The 24,886-nt window shown below is 37.7% G+C and overlaps 1 protein-coding gene across 1 annotated transcript in view; it reads right to left on the bottom strand.

Annotated features, from left to right (window-relative positions):
* RANBP9 (RAN binding protein 9) overlaps positions 1–24,886 on the bottom strand; it is a 90,648-nt gene that overhangs the window by 12,754 nt on the left and 53,008 nt on the right. Inside the window, exons 3-10 of the mRNA XM_081245705.1 lie at positions 24,182–24,234; positions 23,078–23,245; positions 18,545–18,567; positions 10,266–10,450; positions 7,449–7,561; positions 6,027–6,135; positions 4,299–4,489; positions 2,846–2,990 (exon numbers count right to left, since the gene is read on the bottom strand). Of these exons, the coding sequence (XP_081101831.1) occupies positions 2,846–2,990; positions 4,299–4,489; positions 6,027–6,135; positions 7,449–7,561; positions 10,266–10,450; positions 18,545–18,567; positions 23,078–23,245; positions 24,182–24,234 (987 nt within the window). The remainder of the gene's footprint in view (positions 1–2,845; positions 2,991–4,298; positions 4,490–6,026; positions 6,136–7,448; positions 7,562–10,265; positions 10,451–18,544; positions 18,568–23,077; positions 23,246–24,181; positions 24,235–24,886) is intronic.

Raw genomic sequence — 24,886 nt, 5'->3', positions numbered from 1 at the left:
ACTACTCCTGGAACCGACCTCTCTTCACCTCTTTTCCCACCCTCATACTCGACTCGCTTCTAGACTATTTTTTTCACTAACAGCCTTGATGTTTTGGCATTTGTCCTCACTACTCAAAAATAAACTCTTTCTCAATGGCAAATAATAACCTGAAAAACTACTCAGTCTCTTCCCTTCATACCTTCCCAGCGCCCAACACTATTTTTCTCTCACAGGCTTTCTTATTGGCTGAAGATTCTAAAATATTGCTGAATCTTAATTTTTAAAATGCTGTTCTGGAGATACTTAGGGCATTGCCAATTTTCACCCACGTCACGTTGACTGAACGAATAGCATGTGCCGACGGTTCTACAGGGCCATGCTCAACTCGTCAATATTTGCCCTTCAGATCCTTCCACACCCCAAACAACAATATCTAACCATCCAAATTTCTCCTATGAAGATCTAGGTTATGATTATACAGCTCAGAAGGAAACACTTGATGAAAATTTAGAGAATATTTAAATAAAAATCTTTTCTCATTAAAAAGGCAATGTTTGTAGGAAAAAAAAAAAACATCGAATGCAGATAAGCAAAAAGCACCTTATGCATAATGCCAGCAAAGGTAACCAATGGTTAACAGCTTGGGTGCGTGGGCACGCGTGGGTGCATACATACTTCTATCCGTAAGACCTATCAGGGTAAAAAGGCACATAGAGATCTAGGAAGAAGAGGGAAATGGCCCGGGGACATTTTTGTCAGTGAGAAAAGCTTGTTTAGTATCTTGATGAAATTTGAGAATTGATAAGAAAAATCAAACTTTGAAAATAATGTTTAAGGGAAATCCTTAAGATCGTAGCTTTTAGTGATCTTATTAATATATAAAGTGCATTTTTCATAATCCAATATAATATTTGAGAGGGATACTTTCATTCAACACACATTTAAGAGCCTCTGGGCCATGCTCTGTGTTAGGTGCTAAGGATATAATGAAACAGCCCCTGCCCTCCAGGAGTGAACAGCCTAGAAAAAGCTAATAAAGTTATTACAGTACAGAGACTCAGTACTGTGATGAAAGCTCATCCCAAGGAGTGACACAACATTTGGCGGGGATATAAATCAAGGAAAACATCCTGAAAGAGGTAACATCTGAAGCTGAGTTTTACAGCTTGAACAGAAGTCAGGATGGAGGGGAAGAGGAGGGCAGGGAGAAGAGCATTTCTGATGGAGGGTAACGGAGAAGGCACAGGCCCAGAAGTCAGACATCCCGGGAAGTAGTCACAGCTCTGCAACTTACTAGTCACTAATTACTGACCTTAAAAAAAAAAGTCATTTACTTCTCTGGTACTCAGCTCTACATCTGTAAAATGGTTTTCACAGTTAATACCGTCTTTGCCTACTTCACCATACCGTTGGTAAGGAAAGCCATTAGCAACTAGAAAATAACTGTTGCTGCTTAACAGTTTACGGGGGTTTAAACGCTTACTTTCTTCTACACTGCACACAAAAGAGGGTGCTGTGTCGTCAACCCCTTCCGTTAAGCTTGCTTCCCTCAGCTCAGGTAATAACAGGTCTCTTTAGCAACTTGCTGCCGTGAGGATAGTATTTAAGAGAAAAACTCACGAAGAAACTGCAATCCTACCCTCAAACTATGGTAGAACCCTCTAACACTGATAAAGTACTAATATACTATAAAGTACAATGATGTACTAAAGGCTTCATCTTTTAAATTTCCATACAAAGTTTTCACTACAATATTCTAATCTTGTATTTTCTAGTTATGTCATCTCTACTGACTACCCTGACCTCCTCAGCAAGACAGTCCATTTTCCTCCTGTTCTTCTCACACCACTTTTGTGGACTTCATTATCACCTGTACCACACAATACCATTACTTCAGTACATTTTTGTCGTTTGTGACAGATAACCTGGAACTTCTGATTAATCTCCAAATTTGTGAAAACAGATTTTTATACATACTTCTTTCTCCAGAGTCATATTTCCATTAAGAGTCATGGTAAACATTAGGTTCTCTCTCCTTCAATGGGAGAATTTTGCACTGATAAACATTCCCCCAAAACGCAGTGTGACCCATCAATTCATGTTCTAAGACCAAACCAACATCAAATTGATAAAATCCATAAGAACTTGCTGTCACACACTAGCATTCAATTCAAATGAAACCTTCAGGTTTCATGAATAGTAAACCTGAGTATGTCACAGTATGCTGAGAGAGACATCTCTTCTCTCAAAGCTCTTCGAGTGGAGACCATGCCTAGCAGTGTCTGACATCCAGCAGGTTCTCAATACTCTCCTCGCACTGTATGTTTTTACTAAATGACTTAACCATCTGTTTATACAAGCTACTTAAAGATAGGTTCTCATCAACAAATATTTTTTGTAAAGTTAGTTATTTGGAACTCAGGAAACACTTCACACACACCAAAAAACCCACACACAGAGAAAAAAAATAGCTGTAACTGTATCATATGTTAACTGCAGAGGTTAAATACACTATTGTGACTTCACTTGGAAACATAACAAGTGGCATGTACGTAACCACCTGGACGGGTCTGTGGTGGCAGGAAGATGAAATGCAGAAGAACCCTGGATGTGTCCCTGTCACCCGACTAGAGGGAAGAGTGACGTAGAGGAAGGGGAAGGAACCGAAGGACGAGCCTCCATGAACACTAGGAGAACAGAAAGCTTTGGGGAACTTACTCCCCACCCTTTTAACCTCTGGGAGCTTGGGAACTCTCAGACCCCCACTATGGACCATCTAACTCAATTTCTCCAAATTATTAAACATGATGACACCTATAATTAAGGTTGCTTATAGTAACGCAAAAGCTAGGGATATCATTACCTGGTGAAGTTATTAACTTGCTGTGACCTTGACATGTTTATACTGTTCAGTTCTGGTACATTCAAACTGGACGACTGGTGTTTACTATGGCAATATGACTGATGTGCTTTATTTGATATTACACCATTACTACAACTTTCAAAACCTGGGAAAAAAGAAAAAGAAACTTTATAAAAATAGAAACAAACACATAAGGTTGTAACAGATGTACCATACTCTGTTCATGTATTTAAGACTTTTATAATGCAGGAAAGTCAATGGACTACTTAAATAGAAAACGAATGGATAACTTCTTTGAAAGAACATAAGCATATACTTAACTGTGAGCTGTCATTTCCTCCTATATTTACTGAAGGCTTTATTATGGGTTTCATTTAATCCTCACAACCCCCCAGCCCCTGCCCATGAAGCCCAGAGTTATCATAAACCCATTTTACATATGAATACACCGAGGCTAAGAATCTGTCCAAGCCTGACGTGACACATGGTGTCAGAGGGCTGGTGACTAAGGACACAAACATGAGAATCACGCACACTGTGCAGGATGGTGATGTGAACAGGCTGAGAGGCAGCAACTAGAAAGGTATATGCTGAGTGAGAAAAAGCAAAGGTGTTGCTCCACTCTTTGAAAGGACAGGAAACAGTATTTGACTTCTGCTTTAGAACGTTAAACGTACAGAGGAAAGATAATACCTTGGGAAAAACAGAATTAAAGAGACAAGCAAAGAAAAAAGACTGAGAAGGATCAGAAATAAACCTGCAGAAGTGATGTCATAAAAGCCAAGAAAGGAGAGAAGTTTAATTAAGAGAACACCAAAGGCCTTGGCGAGTCCAGAAAAGGATAGGAGGAAACAACAGGCAGAGCTGACTCTTGCCGGCGGCTTGGCTGGGAAAGAGTGAGCAGGAGGCAGCCCGGCTAGGCAGCTGGGTATGGTGATCGGTGGCTTCAGACACCACAGCCATGTCACCGCCTTTACAGTTATCCTTTCCTAAAACACACAACTACCTTCTCATTACCAAACATCTCCGATATAATTTCTAGAGACAACTTGAATGTTGCCCTTCATTTATGGAGATCTGTTAATAACCTGTTTTTAGAAACAGCTCATCTTTAAGTCACTTCCTGGTACTAAAAACACGTGAATCCGACCCACCCACAATTTTTCCTCCAGAACATCTTGAGAGCAAGTGTACAAATGTGGAGATCTTCATTTATGGAGATCTGTTAATAGCCTGTTCTTAGAAACAGCTCATCTTTAAGTCACTTCCTGGTACTAAAACCACATGAATCTGACCCACCCACAATCTTTCCTCCAGAACATCTTGAGATCAAGTATACAAATGTGCCAAACGCCTAGCAGAAACGTCTAGATTTTTAAAAAATTTTTATTTTGGTGCAAAACCACGAAGAAGGGTAAAAATTTTAAGATAATGTCGTAAGACTGAACCTCACCAGAAAAATGTGCAGCACTTCCTTTGCCTGATGCTAAACTGTGGACACTCATTCCGTGGCTGGGGCTCATACTTGGACTACTAAAAGGTCGAGGACTCACAGGGTAACTGTCTTGAGATTTTGGACTTCGGCCTCCCAAACATCGTACTTCACTATCTGTACCATTCACCATTTCTATAAACTGACGCACTCTAAAAAGAGAAAAGAAAAATTTACTTACATGATCTTCAAATTACTGTTTATTTAATAGCAACAGATTTCTGAAAGGAAATGTTTTAAGAACTTGTATTTATCAGTAAATGTGGCCTTTAGATAGTACGCTAAAAATACTAAACATGGTTCCATATACTGTACTGCTTAGAATCAATTTAAAATTTTCCAGAAAAATGAGAGCATAATGCAGAAGACATTGTATCGCCTTTAATCAAGATTTACTAAGAAAATGAAAATCTATCTGTAGCTATAATAAACAAACCAAAATGGACCTCATTTTTTTTAGCTAAAATAATCAAAATAATATTTGCACTTGGAAGCAAACCAAATAGTACATAAGAACATCATGTACTTTTTTTTTTTAACAACTTTATTGGAGTATAATTGCTTTACAAACATGTACTTTTATATACATACCTACCTACATACAAAATAAGAGCCTAAGTCCCCAAGTTTCCTCATCCCTCTTAACCAAAACAGGCCACATTTTAACTTTGATTCTAAAGCAAGACAATTTTGACACTGGGCTTAGAATTTCTGGTGCTTGAAGAGTTTAAATCTTAAACTTAATAACATCTGAATTTTAAAACAACGAAGATTCATACGACCAATTAAAAAATGCCAAGTTAGGATGGCTATTATTTATGAAAAAAACAAAAACAAAAGAAACAGAAAATAACAAGTGTTGGTGAGGATGTGGAGAAACTGTAACTCTTGTACACTGTTGGTGGGAATGTAAAATAGTGCAGGGCTATGGAACTGTGAGGACTAATTTTCAAAAAATTAAACACAAAATTATCACATGGTCAACAATTCCCCTTCTGAGTGTATACGCAAAAGAACTGAAAGCAGGGACTCTAACATATATTTGTGCACCCGTTATGCTAAGTGAGACAAAGCAGTTACCAAGGACAAATAGTTTATGATTCCATTTATATGAGGTATTTAGAGCAGTCAAATTCAAATTTATAGAGACAGAAAGTAGAACGGTGGTTGCCAGGAGCTGGGGGGAGAGAGAGAAATGGGGAGTCAGTGTTTAATGGGTACCAAGTTTCAGTCTCGGATAATGAAAAAAGTTCTAGAAAGGGATGGTTGGTTATGGTTGAAAAACAATGTGAATGTACCAGAAACAATGTGAATACCAGAAAACTGTACATGCAAAGATGGCAAATTTTATGTATATTTTTACCACAGTTTTTAAAAATGCCCCAAACTTACTATAAGGCACTTTACGGGAGGAAAAATAGACACCCATCTTCTAAGTCAGACTTTCACATTCTCAGACACAGGGACAGAATGACAGAGCGCAAACACAAAGCAACAGCTGCCTTCTGCCCACAGTCCTCGACACAGAAGCACATTCTATAACCTGTCACTTACGGGGGCTACATTACAAAATTATATCCAAATATCTGAAACAAGGTAAAACAAAAATTAAAACTATTAAAGTATGAAAATAATTTTGATTATATAATACACACATGTATAATTAATATAACATTTTATTAAACTCACTTTAATGTGAAAAGGAGATTGGGATTTCTTTCAAGTAAACTTGGGTATAACTGTTGTGTTGTTTCAATGGCTTCTCCCATTCTTCCTGCTAACACCAATTTCTGAATTCCTATTTAGAAAAAGAAAACAAAAGATAAATTTTTAAAAAAAAGAATAGAAACAGAAACTTAGTGGACCCTCAAAAAAATTTAGTAAAAAATGTTTAAATAAATTATGATTACTTTCCACCTCTTTTTCTAACTCAGTTTCTACTTCAGCGAAAATTTTCAGACAAATTAAAAAATTAGAAAAACAAGTACTTTAATAAACTACTAAAAAACCCCACAAACTCACATACAAGTAGCATAGGAAAAATACCTGTTAAGCAATACCGATGTACTTAACACTAAAATGAAAAAGATGGGTACGTTATGGCATACACTGTGGTGATGATTTCATGGATATATACTTATCTCCAATCTCAGCGAGGTGTATATGCTACGTATGTACAGTTTTTAACATGTCAACCATACCTCAATAAAAGTGGGTTTTTTAAAAAAAAAGACAATAGGAAACACTAAAGAAATAATATTCCAAGTGTCTTATCAAATACTCTAACCTTTTGAACCCAGTACTAAACAAATGCTAGCCTTTGAGTAAGACCTGAATCCAATAGCTACTCAGTGGGCAGTCCCTGTGGGTTAGATGATGGGGATGCGAAGAGTAAGCGGTCACCTCCTGCGCGCCAGAGCTTGCAACGCCGTGAGAAGGACAGGCAAGCATACGCTTAGCTACAACGCAGTGCCATCAGTGCTATGACAGGAGTCTGACCTATAAAACACTGTTTTCATCCATCATGATCTCACCCGTCATGTCTTGTTTTCATCCCTATACTTTCATCAAGCCATGCCCTCCCTGATGGCCTAACAGCACCCATCTGAGGATGGCTACTGTGGACCAGCTGTTACGCTGACCTGCCCTGGTCAGAACAGACTCCACGGCTCTGGCCACAAGCACCAGGACCTAAGCAATAAATACTATCTTAAATTTAGACAGCAATTTAAATGCAAAGATACTTAAATTTATTTTACATGTTATCTCCACTAACATCTAATCATGGACTACTTTACCAATTCAAAAAAACACTGTTTAGTATATGTTTACTTCCTGAAAGCTCAAGAAAACATATTTTATTTTAAGAAAAAATGGCAAACATTTTTACAAAAATTTCTCCAAAATTGTATCTTTCTACATCCAGAATGCTAATAAGTGAATTTTTTAATGTAATCTACAAAAATGTCAATAAAAATAAATTTCAGAGGCATAATTTCAAGTTAATATATTTGAAAAAATTTTAATTAAAAAAATAAAATTTCTAAAAATCAATGTAACCAAACCTATAATCTGAAAACAAGTGTTAGCCATGCACCACAGGGTCCTTACTTTGTCTATTCTTAATGGAAGCTAATTCTTCTAGAACGGTCTGGTCTGTAGATCTGGCAAAGGCCTCTGCTGTGGCACAGTACCCATGGTGGACTAAATAAGATGAAACCATTCTTAAAATAAAAAGAAGAAACACACATCTTTTAGTCAAGAGAATACATGCTTCATACTACAATTTATATAAACAAGGTCTACTCTGATATTATAAGACCAACCTATGCCCTTGGAACAATTAAGGCTTTAAGTACCTCAACTTTAAAATAAGTTAAAAAAAATCATTTTGTCTTATTCATGTAGTATTTCCAAAAAGATAACTGCAAATGCTGAGGTGAGACTACTCTCCCTAGAAATAAGTATTACCAGAGAATCAAGGACATTAAATGACTTTGATTCTTGGTACTCCATTATCCCCAGGTCCTTTCCTATTATTTCCCATCCTTATTCAATCGTACTAACCATAATTTCTATTTTATCTTTATCATATGACTTATCCTAGTAAAGTGTTGGCATTTTGTAAAATAAAACAATTTAAAAACAACAAGTTAACTCTTTGTGTTCTGTAGTTGAACCATTTTCTTTATCCATCAGTTACATAAGATGGGATCACAAGGTGTGAACACAAAAAATCCTAAGGTGAACCCAGGGAGAGAATCTTCCAGAACAAAATCTATGAGGGTGATAATATTAGTCAATGAGGAGTCAGCCTTCTAATCTAAATCAGTTAGTGTGGTCGTGCACAGGACATTAATTCCTCAAATATGATTTACATGTGACACTGCCAAAGAGAAAGTTTCTTTTTTAAAAAAGCTACCAAGGGCTTCCCTGGAGGCGCAGTGGTTGAGAGTCCGCCTGCCAATGCAGGGAACATGGGTTCGTGCCCCGGTCTGGGAAGATCCCACATGCCGCGGAGCAGCTGGGTCCGTGAGCCATGGCCGCTGGGCCTGCGCTCCGCAAAGGGAGAGGCCACAACAGTGAGAGGCCCGCGTACCGCAAAAAAAAAAAAAAAAAAAAGCTACCAAGTGGTGTTGGCCTTTACATCTAACCACAAAACGTTAGAAAAACTATCGTTGACTACATGATATTAAATCGAATACCCAATATCTCTCTAAACATCCAACTTTTAAACCTGTCTCCATCCAGCACAACTAAGGGGTCCATGAGAAAACGGGCAAAGCAGTGGTTCAGGAAAAGGGGACTGAGGTGGCAGAAGGGAGGATCTCTAAGAACCAGATTTTTTTCATTTTATTTTATCTAATTATTCAAATTAATTTAAGAGGGTAGGGGAGAACCTCTTAAAATGGATTTCCCAGGAGGTCATGTGTGAAGCATGGGGTAGGGGAGGGTGCCCTCACTGAACCCTGGCTATAGGATTAAGATAAACAATGCCTCCTCTACAACTATCCTGCCATGATGCTCGGTGGTAACCATTTTCAAAGCATTAAGAGATGTGACCCCCAGAGAGCAGTCTATCCTACCTCCAACTCTAACTCATGGCAACTATGGGATTCTGAGTCAGTTTCACTATTCTTTCAACTGTGCAAGACAAAATACTAGTGTTGAGGCTCTGATAACAGCTCTAGGGAAAAAGCTTATTTTCAGAATCATCATCATGTCCAAAATTATCTCCTCCAAAAAACATGCATAGCTTTATTAGATTTATAAATTTAAGACTGTTCAAAGCAATTATACAGACATTTAAGAGGAACTGTGTCAAGCTGATGGTATCTTTAATGTTCTCAGGTTAGATTACAGTAGGGAGAATGACAATTTCAACTTACTGGTATTTATTTTAAAGTCTACACTATTTCAAGTTCTAAGAACTACTATTCAGTACTACTGACATTCATGTGTCATGGCCAGCCTTTCAAGCAAAGGCATAGTCTAAAAAGTTGACTGTCGCAGGAGTTACATTTTCCTGCTGACTTCCATATTGGAATTCTACCTTTTCATAAAAAGCTGCCTAAAAAAACAAGTGGAAAATTTTGGGTAAAAAATGAGCTGAGATAAGCAGCACTTTGACTGACACCCACTGTTCGCTCCGCTGCTGCCCACCCTCCGCCGTTACTACTGACTCCTAAGTACCTAACCCGCACTGAGGCAGCTTAACTCCATACTCACTGTCCCTTGGTCTTTATTCCCTTTAGCTCCTCTTAAATGGATAATTACAGAATACACAATAAGTAAATGGAGTTTTAAAAATTCCTTAAGCTGGAGGCTTTTAGTCAGAAAAAAAAAAAAGGGATCCTAGTAAACAAAAATAGCTGATATCATTCTTACACAGCAACCCATTCACTGGAAAAATTTAGCCAAATCCTGAAACGTGAAATGTACACATCAAGTCTGTATTCCAGTATGTAAATTACACCATAATTTTGATGCTTATTCTTACTGAGCAATAATTTTTTCTTCATAAATATTTACACTACTGCTGAACAACATAGCCAAGTTCATGTCCAAATACCACAATGCTGAATTATACAATCTAAATTATCTTTCTGAATTTATCTTTTGCATTGGCACTATTAATAGTTGAATCATGTAACCTATGGAAACCGTTAAATCCTGTTACTAAGGATAGCAAATGAATTAACCTAAGAGATCTAGTGTCACTTTATTTCTTCCAGCAAATTAATAAATCAGACTAAAATACAATTTGGTATGTGTGTCACCAAATCAAACATTATTAATACATTAAAATCATTAGAATATATATTAAGAGGTTAACAAGCTTCAATAAATAGTCTTTCATACCAAAAGGATGAGATGTTTTATCAAAAATGTACTTTTGAATATGTCAATTCACATTTCTTCACTTACTTTTGTATCATGGTCTGCCACTCTCCTTCTCGATCTCCAACTGGAAAGCGGTCTATCTGTGCCTGTATTTTGGTTCTCCACTCTCGCATGTAATCTTCTATATCAAACACGAAAGGGTGTTGCCCAAAATTAGCATCGACGACTTCTCCTGGTGTCTGGAGCCCCACAGTAGGATATAAATTGGGCTGTAAGACAAACACATTTTGCTAAACATCTGTCCCTTCCATGTTAAAAACATATTCATGCTTTCAAAGGCTACAGAACTACAAATTTACTTCATGAATACTTTAAAATCTCAAAAACTAGTAGAGGAAGACGAAAGCAAATCATCTAAAATACATTATAGGCTGGATGAAAACTGTCACTCCCTGTGATCTAATCATCAAAACAACTATGCAGCAACCTAAGCTACTTATTTAGGCAGAGACCACGTGGCATTATACTTCTAACAAATGAAGACACCACTCTCGCTCTTAGGAATATGTCATATAATAGTTGTAGAGATGCAAGTATAACGCAGGTTTATCCTTCTATGTATGATACAAGTGATGCATTTCTAGAAACTGCACGTGAAAGCTAGTTACTATGAACGTACATCCTAACTGGGCACGTGCTATTTCATAATTTCACTTATCTGTACATCTGGGATGCCTTTAGTAAGGGATCGTGGTAAGAACTTAATTATAAGCAAAACAGTGTCATTAAGAATAGAGATTCTTTACGTAAAAATAAAACGCGCACATTTCAAGAAAAGGAAAGGATGGATTTAAATATTCAGATTCATGAAGAAATGCATTTACTCCAAGATTTCGAGGTAAAACAATCAAGTTTAATAGCTTCAAAAATTTTGTACAAGAAATACAGGAGTCCTTCTTTTGGCTCCATCCCTAGTTGTTACATTTAAAGGGAGAATAAGTTACTGAATGTCTACTAAACGGCCAGGTTTAATCATTATAATTATCCTCTTAAATCATTATTATTATTATTTGCATTACAAAGATACAGAAACTGAGGATTAGGGGTAAATTAACTTGCTCACAGTTGCTCTACACTATGGCAGAGGTGTGATTAGAACACAGGTTTATTTAACACCAAGTCTAAGTTCAATTTTTCTTTCTGTAACTCCAAACCCTACTTCATCGTCAGTCTCTGTAGTTATGCCTTATCTCTTTGCTTTAATGGTTATCACAAGTATTTTCAGTACAAAATTAGGTAAAGATTGAGTATAATTCGTGTGTACATATAAGGTGTTTAGACAGATTTCACTGCAAAAAGCTAAGAGGGTGTTTTTAAAATCAGCTGACCAACCAAGCAACCAAAATCAGAAACAGAAGGAGTACTGTGTCAAAATATTGAGAAATATACTCACACCGGATTAGGGAAATAAATGGTAACGCAATGCACACAAAGGAACAATCAACAAAACCTGCAAGTTAATAGAATTTTAAGCCGAAGACAAGTGAGATACTTATTACAACCTTCTCATTTCACCAATGAGAAAACTGAGACCTAAAGAGCTTAAGGGGTGTCTCCAAAAGCACACAGCTTGTTAATGACACACATAAAGGAAAAAACTCATGGCTCTCTACTCGTAGCACAGTATTCTTTTCATGAAACCCCATTACAAAATTGTGACATACTTTGAAACAAAAATATATAAAGCCAAAAACTCTTATGTCAAGAAAACTAGACTTTATAGAAAACAATCTGCCACACATATAAGCATCAATGTTCCAAAAAATATTCTCACGATATAGGAGGACAAAGATTACTAGTTCAAAAAAATTTAATTGGCAATAGATAGGCAATTTGAAGAAATATAAGATGATAAAAATATGAAGAGACATAGTGAACTTTTTAAAATGTAAATTAAAATAAACAGGTATTTTTGCATGGCAGATTAAGATTTTAAAGACTGAGAATACCCAGTGCTGATGAACGTTGGGAAAATAAGCCCTCTCATCCACTGTACGCACCAAAGTGAACCCATAGAACCTTTTAAAAAAAGAAATTCAGCAAAATCTATTAAAACTGACAAGGCAATTTCACTTGTAAGAAATTAATCCCACAGAAAAACAAACATGTGCAAAGATATATGTCCCACAGCATGATCTGTAATAGCAAATAAAAAATTAAAAAGAATGTCTAGGGCTTCCCTGGTGGCGCAGTGGTTGAGAGTCCGCCTGCTGATGCAGGGGATATGGGTTTGTGCCCCGGTCCGGGAAGATCCCACATGCCGTGGAGCGGCTGGGCCCGTGAGCCATGGCCGCTGAGCCTGCGCGTCCGGAGCCTGTGCTCCGCAATGGGAGAAGCCACAACAGTGAGAGGCGCACATATCGCAAAAAAAAAAAAAAAAGAATGTCTATTCACAGGTGGTATTATATACCACAATCATTGAAGCTCAGACCCCACTAACTACAAGATTTACCATTATTTTATGTCTAAGCAAAAACACTGCCCATTAAACTGACAGGCCATGGATTCTAAGATGCACCCCATATCATAAATGTTAATATATGCAAAAATGTACATCTTCAAATTGTGGTAGCACATCATACAATAAGTTATTATAAAAACAAGCAAAAAGAAGAGTTAAAAATGTGTATACTGACACAGAAAGAGGCCCAAACTACATTACTAAATGAAGAAAGCAAGCTATAGAACAGTGCTTCAACTATGACCTCGTCTTCTTCCATCCTACATTTAATTATGGAGATACTGGCTAACGTAAGTTTAAAACAGATCTAGAAGGGTATACACTCAACACAATCATTGTATCTACAGAAGCTGGGATTATAAGGAACTTCTCTTTTATACATTCCTGTATTTATAAATATTTACCATTTGACTATTTAACACTCTATATTACCTTCTGTAATCAGAAAGTGATAAAAAACTAAAACTGACCAAGTCAGTTTAAGCTCAATGAAAAGTAACTAACTGTACCTTTTATACCACTTACTCAACCTTAAAACTTGAGGGAGAGATTAAGGACACAGCCCTTAACGGACTAAACTACAAATTTAAAAAAATGTAATAGACTTTTAAATTGCTAAATTATAGATTTCTAAAAGCAGAATACAACAATGCAATGGGTCTTAGTATAGTCACAGAGTTGTGCAGCCATCACCATCTAATTTTACAACATTTGCGTCACTCCGGAAAAACCTCCATACCTATTAGCAGTCACTCTCTGTAACCCCCCAGTTCCTAGCCGCTGACAACCACTAATCTACTTTCTGACTTCAAAGATTTGCCTATTCTGGATATTTCATATCAACATAATTATACAATAGGTGGTCTTTTCTGTCTGGCTTCTTTCACTTCGCGTAATGTTTTCAAGGTGCATCCATGCTGTAGCATCTATCTAGATTATGGATATATGTAAAACAATGTTTTCAGGGAAACTGATTTTAAATTTTAAAAAAAAGCACTCCTGCCTATGTAGAATTAGAAGTGAGAATAATTTAAGTCTCTATGAAGATAATAGAAAAATACATAGGTCTCATTTCTATTGACCCATGAGAGATGAAGACAGCTACTAAAAATGCTATTCAAAAGCTAAGTATACACAATAAAATTATATCAATATCATAGTTTTGTTCTTTCGTATATAAAAGATTTTTTTCTAAAGAAAATTGAAGCATATAATGCTTTCTATAAAAGGTAGATTTCAAATCAGGCCCAGGAACTGGAAAGCAGCATCATTTTAAACGTGAATAGCTTCTATAACAAAAGAATTTATCTAATCCCAACTGAATTAGTCAGCTTATACATGGACATTTCTCAAACTGGTGAGGTGGGCTGGGGAAGAAAGATCATTTTGAAAAACATCTAAGGTTTTCCGAGATGTAAAGCACCCTATGTTCCATAATAGGTACACTTTTTTTCTGTGAACATACTCTCCATTGGGATTGAATGCTACAACTGGCTAGAAAAGGATCACAGGTACACAACATAGAAACACTTGTTTGGTGGTGCCTTTAAGAGAAAGACTAACTTCTTTCCTTTTTAAGTAGAAGAATGATATGTTACATGTGGAAGTCCCAGATCTCACAGTCATAAAAAAAAAAAAAAAGAGCTCTCAGAGCCACTGTATGTTAAAAGAAAACTTACAACTACCACCATAACCACCACTTTACCCACTGCTACAGAGCTGAGTATCACCCTTGGTTAATCACAGACGAGGCAAAAAATAGAACTGGTGATTCTAAAGCAGGACAAAAAATAATCAGAAGGCAACACAAAAATAGTCAACATGTCGGACTTCCCTGGCGGCGCAGTGGTTGAGAGTCCGCCTGCCGATGCAGGGGACACGGGTTCGTGCCCTGGTCCGGGAAGATCCCACATGCCGCGGAGCGGCTGGGCCCGTGAGCCGTGGCCGCTGAGCCTGCGCTTCCGGAGCCTGTGCTCCGCAACGGGAGAGGCCACAACAGTGAGAGGCCCACGTACCACACACACACACAAAAAAATAGTCAACATGTCTACAACTAGCTAAGCCTTTTTCAAATGATCCCCACTAGCTATCAGTGAGGAACAAAATCTGCTGACAAGTTGGTTTTACTTGCTCAGTGCCACAAGAAGAGGGGGAAGAAAGGAAAAGCAAACCAGCTACGTAGGCCCTTTAAGGCAGCGGTCCCCAACCTTTCTGGCACCAGGGACTGGTTTTGTGGAAGACAATTTTTTCACAGACTGAGTGGGGGGGAATCAGGCGGTAATGCAAGCGATGGGGAGAGGTGGGGAGCGACGTGTGGAAGTCCCAGATATCACAATCATTAAAAAAAAGGGAAGTGACAGGGAGTGGTGGGGAGTGACGGCGAGTGACAGGTAGGTAGCGGTGGGGAGCGACAGGGAGTGAGGGGGAGAGGTGGGGAGTGGTGGGGAGAGATGGGGAGCAACGGGGAGCAGTGGGGAGTGACGGGGAGTGATAGGGAGCAGTGGGGAGATGGGGAGCAACCGGGAGCGGTGGGGAGTGAGGGGGAGCGGTGGGGAGAGATGGGGAGCAACGGGGAGAGATGCGGAGCGACCGGGAGTGGTGCGGAGTGAGGGGGAGCGGTGGGGAGCGACGGGGAGCAGATGAAGCTTCACCGATCGCCTGCCGCTCACCTCCTGCTGTGCGGCCCGGTTCCCAACAGGCCACGGCCCGCCACCAGTCCGCAGCCCAGGGTTTGGGGGCCCCTGCTTTAACCAACTCCAACCGAAACGGAGCCTTAGCAAAACCCCTGCAATAATACTGAGCCACGTGAACCTGCCTACCTGCGCCCGCACCCACACCCCGCCCCCCCCAACCCCAGCCGCTCTTCTCTAAAGCCTCCCCTTTCCACTGAACACACTGGATCACTTCCCTCGACACCCAGTCGAGGGTATGATCATTGCTACTTTTCCTCTCTGTATACAACATCAACTGTGTTTCTTGCTACTGAATCGTTTTCATCAGCAAACACCCTGCTGAATCTAACAAAAAACCTCCTACTGTTCCCCATTCTACCACCAGCTACCACATCCCACTTCTTTACTCCTCACTGTGGTCAAAATCCTCCAAAGCTGTCCATACTCTATAATAGCTTCTCTCTTCCGATTCTCTCTTAAACCCGTCCCAGTCAGGATTTCTCCGTCACTCTGCTGAAACTCTCTCAACAAGGTCACCAGTGACCTCCACTCTGCTAAACCCACTGATCGACAGCCATGTCTTATGTGGTATGTTGCAGTGGCATGTGGCACAGTTAATTTCCCCTTCCTTCTGGATATATTTTCTTCAGTCGGCTGTGAGGACACCCAGCTCTTAGTCTTCCTCCTACCTCTCTGATCGCTGTTCCTCACTTTCCTGTTGCGGGTTCCTTCTCTTCTCCCCAGTACGGCACGCCCCAGAACTCAGCCCTTGCTCCATTTCTCTGCCTGCACATACTCCCTTGTTGACTTCCAACAGTCTCATGACTTGAAATTTAAACAGTGAAATGCCAGTGACTCCCAAATTTTCATCTCCAGCCCAGATCACTCTCTTGAATTCCAGGCTTGTACAGCCAACTGCATGCTTGACCAGTCCACTTAACTTATCCAAAATGAACTCCAGACTCCCCCCCTCAAAAAAGTGCTCCACCTAAAATACAGCCTTCTCCATATCAGTAAGTGGCATCTCCATTATTTCAATTCTTCAGGCCCAAAATCTTGAAGTCAAATCCTCTTTCTTACATTTTCACATCCAATCCATCAGAAAATTCTCTTGGCTCTCAGATTTCTAAAAAATCTTATTTATCAATCATTTAACTCTTTAATCCATTTGGAACCTATTGTAGTATACAGACAAAATCCTAACACTATATATTTTTTCAAAAAGATAAACACTTCTTCCATTACTGCTTATCAAATAACACCTCTTGATGAGCAATTCTGATCTGTAAGACTCCAAATTTTCCCTGGCTTGTTTTCTATTATAACTTGGATTTCTTCTGGTTTTTCTAGGATTTTTCTTCAGAAAGATTAATAACCTATAGATAGGGTGTCTATTCTCTGCCTTTGAGTCTCCTGTCATCTCTCTCAAAACATTTCTAGAGCTGGAGTGTATCTTATAATCACGGGCACCTTACGTCTGTTCGGGCAGCTGTCATGAGGCAGCACTGGTCACCACCTGCATAGGTGTGAATTTGCTGAAGGATGAGCTCACCAAAAACTCTTGAGTCTTGATTGTTTTTCCTGGTCAAACAGCTGGATAAATGCAATTCCTAAGACATTTTAGTCAACAAGCCACTATGGACCAACTGAGAAAGGCATGTCAGAGTCCTTGTTGTGTCAGAAAACCTTTAGTTAATACCTTCTGGTCATATGAAGAAAGTGAGCATATGAAACCCTGCACAATGCAGTCAGGAGCTTGGAAGAAAGTGCCAGAGACATAATGGAGGACTCTTAAGAAATGTTCTTAATGGCAGAGAAGACAATATCACGTAGAAAAGCACAGACATTAGCTCTGAACAAGTGTTTTAAAAGGTTGGACTCTGAACATGAAGAAGTTTGGGGAAAACCTTAATCAATTTATATTGTTTACTGTAACATTTTTAGGTGTGTAATGTGATACTGATTAAAAATTTAAATACCTGAAGAGATCATTCAGTGAATATAAAATATAAATTCTAAATGATAAGAAAGTACTTCATCGTAGTTTATTAGTTTGTTCGTTTCCACCACCACCCCTGCCCTGAGGGCTACAAATGATGCATATTACAATTGACAGAGCCTTAGATTTGGGGAATAAGGTATGTAGAATCAAACTACTTCTTATATCTCTAGTGATGCTGAGTCACCATCATCTCCTGCCTGAACTTCTGCAATAGCCCTTCACATGTCGGCTTGCTTCTACCCTTACTCCCCCTGCAGTCTACTTTTCATCCCAGTACATCATAATAACGAACACTCTGCAGTGTCTTTGTATTTCATTCAGAGTAAATGCCCAAGTCCTTACAATGTCCCTCAAGGTCTAGATGATCTCCTCGTCCTCCCTGTCGTCGTATCTGACTCACCTCCTACTGCTTTCATGTCTCTCTACCTCCCTGCATGCTATTCTTCAAACACGCCAGATATGCTACTGCCTTAGTACCATTCCCCTAACTATTCCCTCTTCCTGGAACATGCTTGGTCTCTGTGTCCATTTAGTTAACTCCCTCACTTCCTCAAGAGTCTCTGCTCAAGAATTACCTCCAGCAAAGGTGAGCAAATTATATCACGTGTGTTCTGTCTTTGGTACTCCCAAGCTCTACTGTTTCTCTTTCTTTAAAAAGTATTTAAATCCTTTAAAAATATTTTTAACGCATTATTTATTCTCTAAGTTCCTCAGCTTGAATACTCCAAGAGGACAGAGCCCTTTATCTGTTTTGTTGAATAATGTATCCCAGGCACAGAACCTGCAGCACGGTGGCACTCAATATACACTGAATTAGTAAATGACTAGAATTGTTGTACAGCCACTTACCACAAAGTCCAACAATACCAAAGAGACATATTTCGAATGAATCCACAGTGATACTAAAAAGTGTATTTTAAATAATCATTTCCCATTTCGTTTTTAGCTACAGCTAAGTTCCCTTGGGCAATGGTGTCCAGTGCAATTTGGAGGTTAATTTCTGATGGTCCAGACCAATGGTAGCTTGAGAAAGGAGCTCTAGCCTATGCATGGCATGGCATATAAACTTAATTACCAATAAGACTGCATTTTAAACATGATTAGTACTGGTCTTTATATACTTTTAATTAAAAATACAAAACTACTTTTACAAGAAATTATGTCTTACCGGTAAGTCAGTGAAAGCAATACCTAAAAAGGAAAAAAAAAGTGGCATTAGAAGCTGTTTTTCAAAGGCAGAGTATGGTGACAAGCTGAATTTCTAACTAAAAAGCAGGGAAAAATTAGCAAAGGAAGAAAAAAATTAAAAAGCTAAATATAAAATAATAAGACTAATTTTTTTCTCACTAACACCTAAGCTGCTTTATCCAACCTTACTATTTAATCTTCCTTACCTATATTTATCTTTTAAATAACGTTGAGGGGAAAGGAAAGATTTTCTGTTAAAAATGGGGGGTGGGTGAATAGAAAATATAGTATTTTTGTTTCCTTTAAAAAAAATCTTATAAAAGTACATTCTCAGAGCTTTGACTACTCTGGACAGAAAATTTTAATTCCTCCTTCAAAGGACAAAGATTTATACAGTTGAGAATTTCTCTTAAATGTCCGCTGACAGTAATTTCAACAGTCATGTACCAAATATACTTGAACAATGGCAATATCACTGGAATACATCTACTGACATCCCAAAGTGATGGTGTAACCTCCCTCCAAATATTCAAATATATTACTTAGCTGAAAATAAGGTAATAAGCAAACCAAATATTTCTGTAGGACCTCATTCATACGTTTGCAAAGACTGAGCTCTAGAAGAACGGGAGGGGCGGTGTTGGTGAGCCAGTTAAGCAAAGCTCTTCCAGTGTAAACACACATTGACACAAAATACAGCCACGCCAGCACCACTGCCGCTGCGGTGCTGATCGCCTTCTAAAAAAGGAGGGCCCTCCTGTTATATTATCTTTAAGGTCTCTCTCTTCCCACTTGAGAGTCTATGGCTCTATAATTGTGCTGTATCACCAGAAAACACAACTATCTGACTCTATTAAAGTAATAAAGTTAAAAGGCAAAGTGACTATAAATCTCTATTGTACATGTTTTTAAATAAATGGTAAAAGCAGTGCTTTGTAATTAAAGTACTGTTTTTATGACTTTTAAAAACCAGTGAACTCATGCTAGCTTGTCAAAAGGAAAAGTGAAGCTGGAGATCCCCCCACCCTCCGTAAAACATTCGGATTACCTTCAGCTTCATTAATAAATAGAAAGCAAACTGACTGTGGGCCAAACGAATATGAGAATTTATTCTAAAAATTTCAGAAAACTAAAAAGAACACGGAAAGCAGCAAGAATAAATATGACCATACATATTTCTATCATTTTTCATAAAACAGCAGTCTAATCAATTATCTTCCTCAAAAATGTCTATTGATAAAGATTGTCTAAATTCATATTGTTTTAGCAAAAATTCCCTTCTGTCAGTAATTACTGAAATCCTTACTTTACCAACACCTCTAATGAAAAACCCAACTTAATTCTATAGATTAATACTTTTGAACATTGCCAAATACAGCATCCACAACCTACACATATTCAGGCCACAAAGATGGCACTTTAACAAGTTGTGTAATTATTTAAATTTTACACAGAAAATAATTTTTCCCCTATTTCCTAATCTGATTATCAAGAGGCTTTTTGAAAAGTTATCTTCAGTTGATGAATGATAATCAATAAAACAAAATTTTTAAATTTCAAATAAATTAACTTGCATACTGAAATGTTTCTCCTTTAATTATTTTCTCAAAAACCTTTCCATTTCTCTTTATATGGTAAGCAAATATATATTTTGAAAACCTTCATGAGACAGAAACTAAAGATGTATCAGCCTTGGGGCAGAAATTATCCACTTTGGGAAATACAAGGGAAGCGTAACTGAATAATTTCTTATCTTCTAGATGCTAGAATCTGGACCAGAGATAAGCACACTACTCTATAAAGGGCCAGCAAGTAAATATTTTCTGCTCTCTAGGCCATGTGGTCTCTGTTTCAACTACTCAATTCTGCTACAGTAGCAGGAAAGCAGCCATATACAGTACATAAGTGAATGGGTGTAGCTGTGTTCCAATGAAACTTTACTTAGGAAACAGACAGGAGACCGATTTGGCCCATGGGCCACCACAGCTTGCTGGCCTCTGTTCCAGTGGAACACTTTCTGCTCACCAATGTTTTACCACTGCAGCCCCAGCACCTGGCCAACAAGAATGAATAACGTTTAGTGAATACTCACTATGTGTCGGACAATCACTTGAGAACTTCACATGCATCACTTTGGTTTGCTCTAATAATAAGGTAGGTAGTGATCTGATAGTGAGTGATCTGATTTTATGATCTGAGGCACAGAAATGTTAAGTAACTTGCATAAGGTCACACAGCCAAGCCAGGAGATAAACCCAGGCAACTAAAGAACCCATACTGACCACTGTTATACTGCCTCTGTATGTCCTTAATAAATATTTACTAAATTTATGAATGAATAATGCCAAATGTTTCAAAGTGACTTAATTCTAGAATGAGATCCTATCATTAGGTACCCTTTTCTTAAACAGCATCTCACATTTTAAAAACAGCTTCCTTGGGCTTCCCTGGTGGCGCAGTGGTTGAGAGTCCGCCTGCCGATACAGGGGACATGGGTTCGTGCCCCGGTCCGGGAAGATCCCACATGCCGCGGAGCGGCTGGGCCCATGAACCATGGCCGCTGAGCCTGCGTGTCCGGAGGCTGTGCTCCGCAATGGGAGAGTCCACAACAGTGAGAGCCCCGTGTACCACAAAAATAAATAAATAAATAAATAAAATAAAAATAAAAACAGCTTCCTTACTCAGAAGAAAATTTCAGTGTAAATACTTGTGAAAATCTAATAGGAAAAAAATAATATCACATCACCTATGGTCTTCTCATCTCCTAAAATAAAATTTCTTCTCTGGAATAAAGTTTGAAAACTGTAAAAAGATTAATTTTGGTTTTAAAAATGTCGTCTTGGGCTTCCCTGGTGGCGCAGTGGTTGAGAATCCGCCTGCCGATGCAGGGGACGCGGATTCGTGCCCCGGTCCGGGAAGATCCCACATGCTGCGGAGTGAGCCATGGCCGATGGGCCTGCGCGTCCGGAGCCTGTGCTCCGCAACGGGAGAGGCCACAACAGTGAGAGGCCCACGTACCACAAAAAATAAATAAATAAATAAATAAATAAAAATGTCGTCTTTTGCATTTTTGAACCAAAGGTCATACCTAAAAGCAGATTTCTCCTGGTTTACTTTAAGATCGCAAATATCTTAAGCAGCCAAGCCAACGAAGACTATGCCAGTGAACTGCTTTGGTAAGTCAGAGCTGAGCACTAACAACAAATACACTAAAATGCCTGTATCCTGCTGGAAACCAGTTTGCCACAGCAATCAAATCACAAATACATATAATCTGCATGGCGACCTTTATCAACATTCTTGTACCGAAAAGAATGTAAGAATCTTTGTGGACTTGCGACAGCCTTTAAGTTAGACAGCACAGGACTTCAGAATCAATATTAATAATCAGAAGGAAAAGTTTTAAGCCGAATGTAAATATGAAGAAGACAGTAACTTTATATAAGGAGTATGCTGAGACACTAAAAAAAAAAAGACTATTACCAATGTAGCCCAAAATTTAGAATTTTCTACTATGAAATTACAGAATAGTTTTTGTATTATATTAAAGAACATTTACTATATGTCTAAGCATACCATCTGCAGCTTAATTTTTAAATACTATTAATAAGCAAACGGAATTTTCTGCCTTCTGGAGTTACTTAGTTTTTGCCTTTTTTCACTTTACCTCATCAGAAATAATTTGCCATGAATCAAGGATGTTTCAAACAGTAAAATAATGTGAAACTTTTTTACTTTTAAAGCATCAGTTTTGCTATCCTTTATACTTTCTTTAATACAAAACAAAAACAAACAACTTGTAAGAAAAGGGAGCGTAACAATTATACACAATTTAAAATCTGAAGTATTATGCATATTCAACTAAAACCCCTGATTTCCTATTAGTCTTACAATGGATAGATTTCCTCATGTTTTCATTAATCTATTTATTTGCCACCTGTCTTTTAATAGTTTTGCTGTTATTTGCTCACTTTAATTCTGCTCCCTTTTGCAGAACTAACTTGTAGTCACCATCCTTTATCAACCTTTGTTAGCAGGCCTGATTTTTCAGTATGTCAACGCCCTTCGTTTGGTTGGGGGCATCAAGCTTTTTCTCGCTTTGTCATTACCCCCATACTATACTAAAAACTGACAGCTCTTTTTTCTAAGCACCTGTTACCTAGAGAACTGGATCATACTGTGACAGGCCTTATTCAAAGCAAAGCAGAAAACACTTAGCATTTCTACTACTAGAATAAATATCTGAGTACGAGGTTATTTCTAGTTAGTCCTATATATGTGATACAATGTGGCCTTCACTGTAAAAAATTAGGGGTTTTAGTTGAATATGTGTCTATTATACTTCAGATTTAAATTGTCACCATTTCCTCAGCTTCCACCTAGAAGGAACAAAGAAATAATTTCCAGAGGCATCTACTCATAAAGGAGAATTACACAAAAATATTACTACCATGATGTAAGTACAATAATCGTAACATCTGGTTATTTAACATGCAATTCATTATCTTAGTACCTAAACTATGTCCATTCTTGGTGTAGAAGCAGGTATTGTTGATAAGGTTAACACAACAGCCAATGACATCACCAGTCGTAAAAGTTGGTCCATAAGGTTGTCCCGTTCCAGAAGAACAAAATGAATGTCCATCATCACCATGATAACCATATGAATGTTTATCCCAGCCTAAAGAGAAAGTTCCAGTATATTTACAGTGAAAAGTAAGGTTCCTCTATACTAGAGCTATTCACTAAGATTATAACAAGCTAAGCAAGAATAGTACAACAGATAGTACAAAGATAAAATTCCCAAAAGTACATTTAAATTCTCAACAATTACAGTACATAATTTCTATATAAAACACTGCTTACCACATTAAGGAAAATAAATCCACCACACAGAATGCTAAAATATATCTTAAACAGAGAGGACTCCTACCAGAAAATGCAAACAAACATACCAAAACACATTTTCCATGCATATTTCCTTTGCTAATAGACCAAAGGAATTTTGCTTTGATTTGGTTTAAGCACACACACACAGATACACAGACACAGACACAGACACACACACACACACACTTTAATATAACAAAAGACGTTTCTTTCAATTATCAAAAAATTTCCTCCAAGGTTAATTTTTAACATTAGTAAATAGAATACCAGAAAATATAATTGAAGAATCACTTCCATATGATTAATGGTTTTAGGAAACAGTTCTCCTATCTCAATTCACACCTTTCTTAGTTTACTTTTACTATCAGTCTACATTCCCAGAATATTAAAACAACTAAAAATGGTTTAAAAGCTAGGAATGTGCTGGGTAGGAAACAGAACCAACCACATTAAAACATTTAAAGTAGCTGATATGACTACGTACTGGAAGTTAAAAATACCAACAAACAAAACAAAAACAAGCAAAACAAAACAAAACAATGCATGGTATACTTGTTATGTTTTGCTAAATAGCATAAAATTTATTAAAACCATTCAGCTCGACTTTGAACTCATAAGTGATTAAAAATATAGAAGATTAATGTACTTAACTATCTCCAAATTATTACTTGACATTTTTAGCCAGAGTTAGCCATAAGACTGTACTGTAATTCAATTACAAGTGTACCTGGTAGTCTATTCATGTTCACACCTTGAGCAGAAAGACCAATTCCCATGTAACTGTTTAAAAAAAAAAAAAGGAAGGAAGAAAAGCTGGTTATTATAGTCATATATGTATAAATTACCAAACACTCTCAAACATTATCGAACCAAGCCCAAGATGAAACTCACAGGGTAGCTACAAAAAAGTTACTAGAATTCATGAAATAGCAAAAAGGGCAATATTAAGCAACAACAAAACCCAGATTCACAGTATCCTATAGAAATCATTCATAAATGTACCCAAAGTATTATTAATGCTTAAATACTCTAAAAACTATAAAAATCCTTCCAACGTATCTACACAAATATTTAGAATTAAGACTTCTAACCAAAAGTATAGAGGGACTTGTGGAAGAAAAATGAAATACTAAATAAGAAACAAATGTGTTTTCAAAAGGATACAGTAAAAATCTAGTTCCACACACATACACACACAAAGACATGGAGACATATTGAAAAAATATCCAATTCATATAAAAACATCTGAAGTACTTAACAGAATTATACTAAAAAGTATGTGCTATGGGATATCTATATATTCGTTTCCAAAAGTGTTTTGGCAAACTGACAATACAGACTTAAATATGAGACTCAATTATTAATTTATGAAACACTAGAACAAAATTATCTCCACAAAAGAAATACAAGAGGAAAAGGTAATTATTAAGGT

This window comes from Mesoplodon bidens (assembly GCF_964165515.1).
Source record: "Mesoplodon bidens genome assembly, chromosome: 10".
In the NCBI taxonomy this organism is placed as follows: domain Eukaryota; kingdom Metazoa; phylum Chordata; class Mammalia; order Artiodactyla; family Ziphiidae; genus Mesoplodon; species Mesoplodon bidens.
The sequence above is the reverse complement of the archived record's forward strand: the minus strand, read 5'-3'. Positions and strand labels throughout refer to the sequence as shown.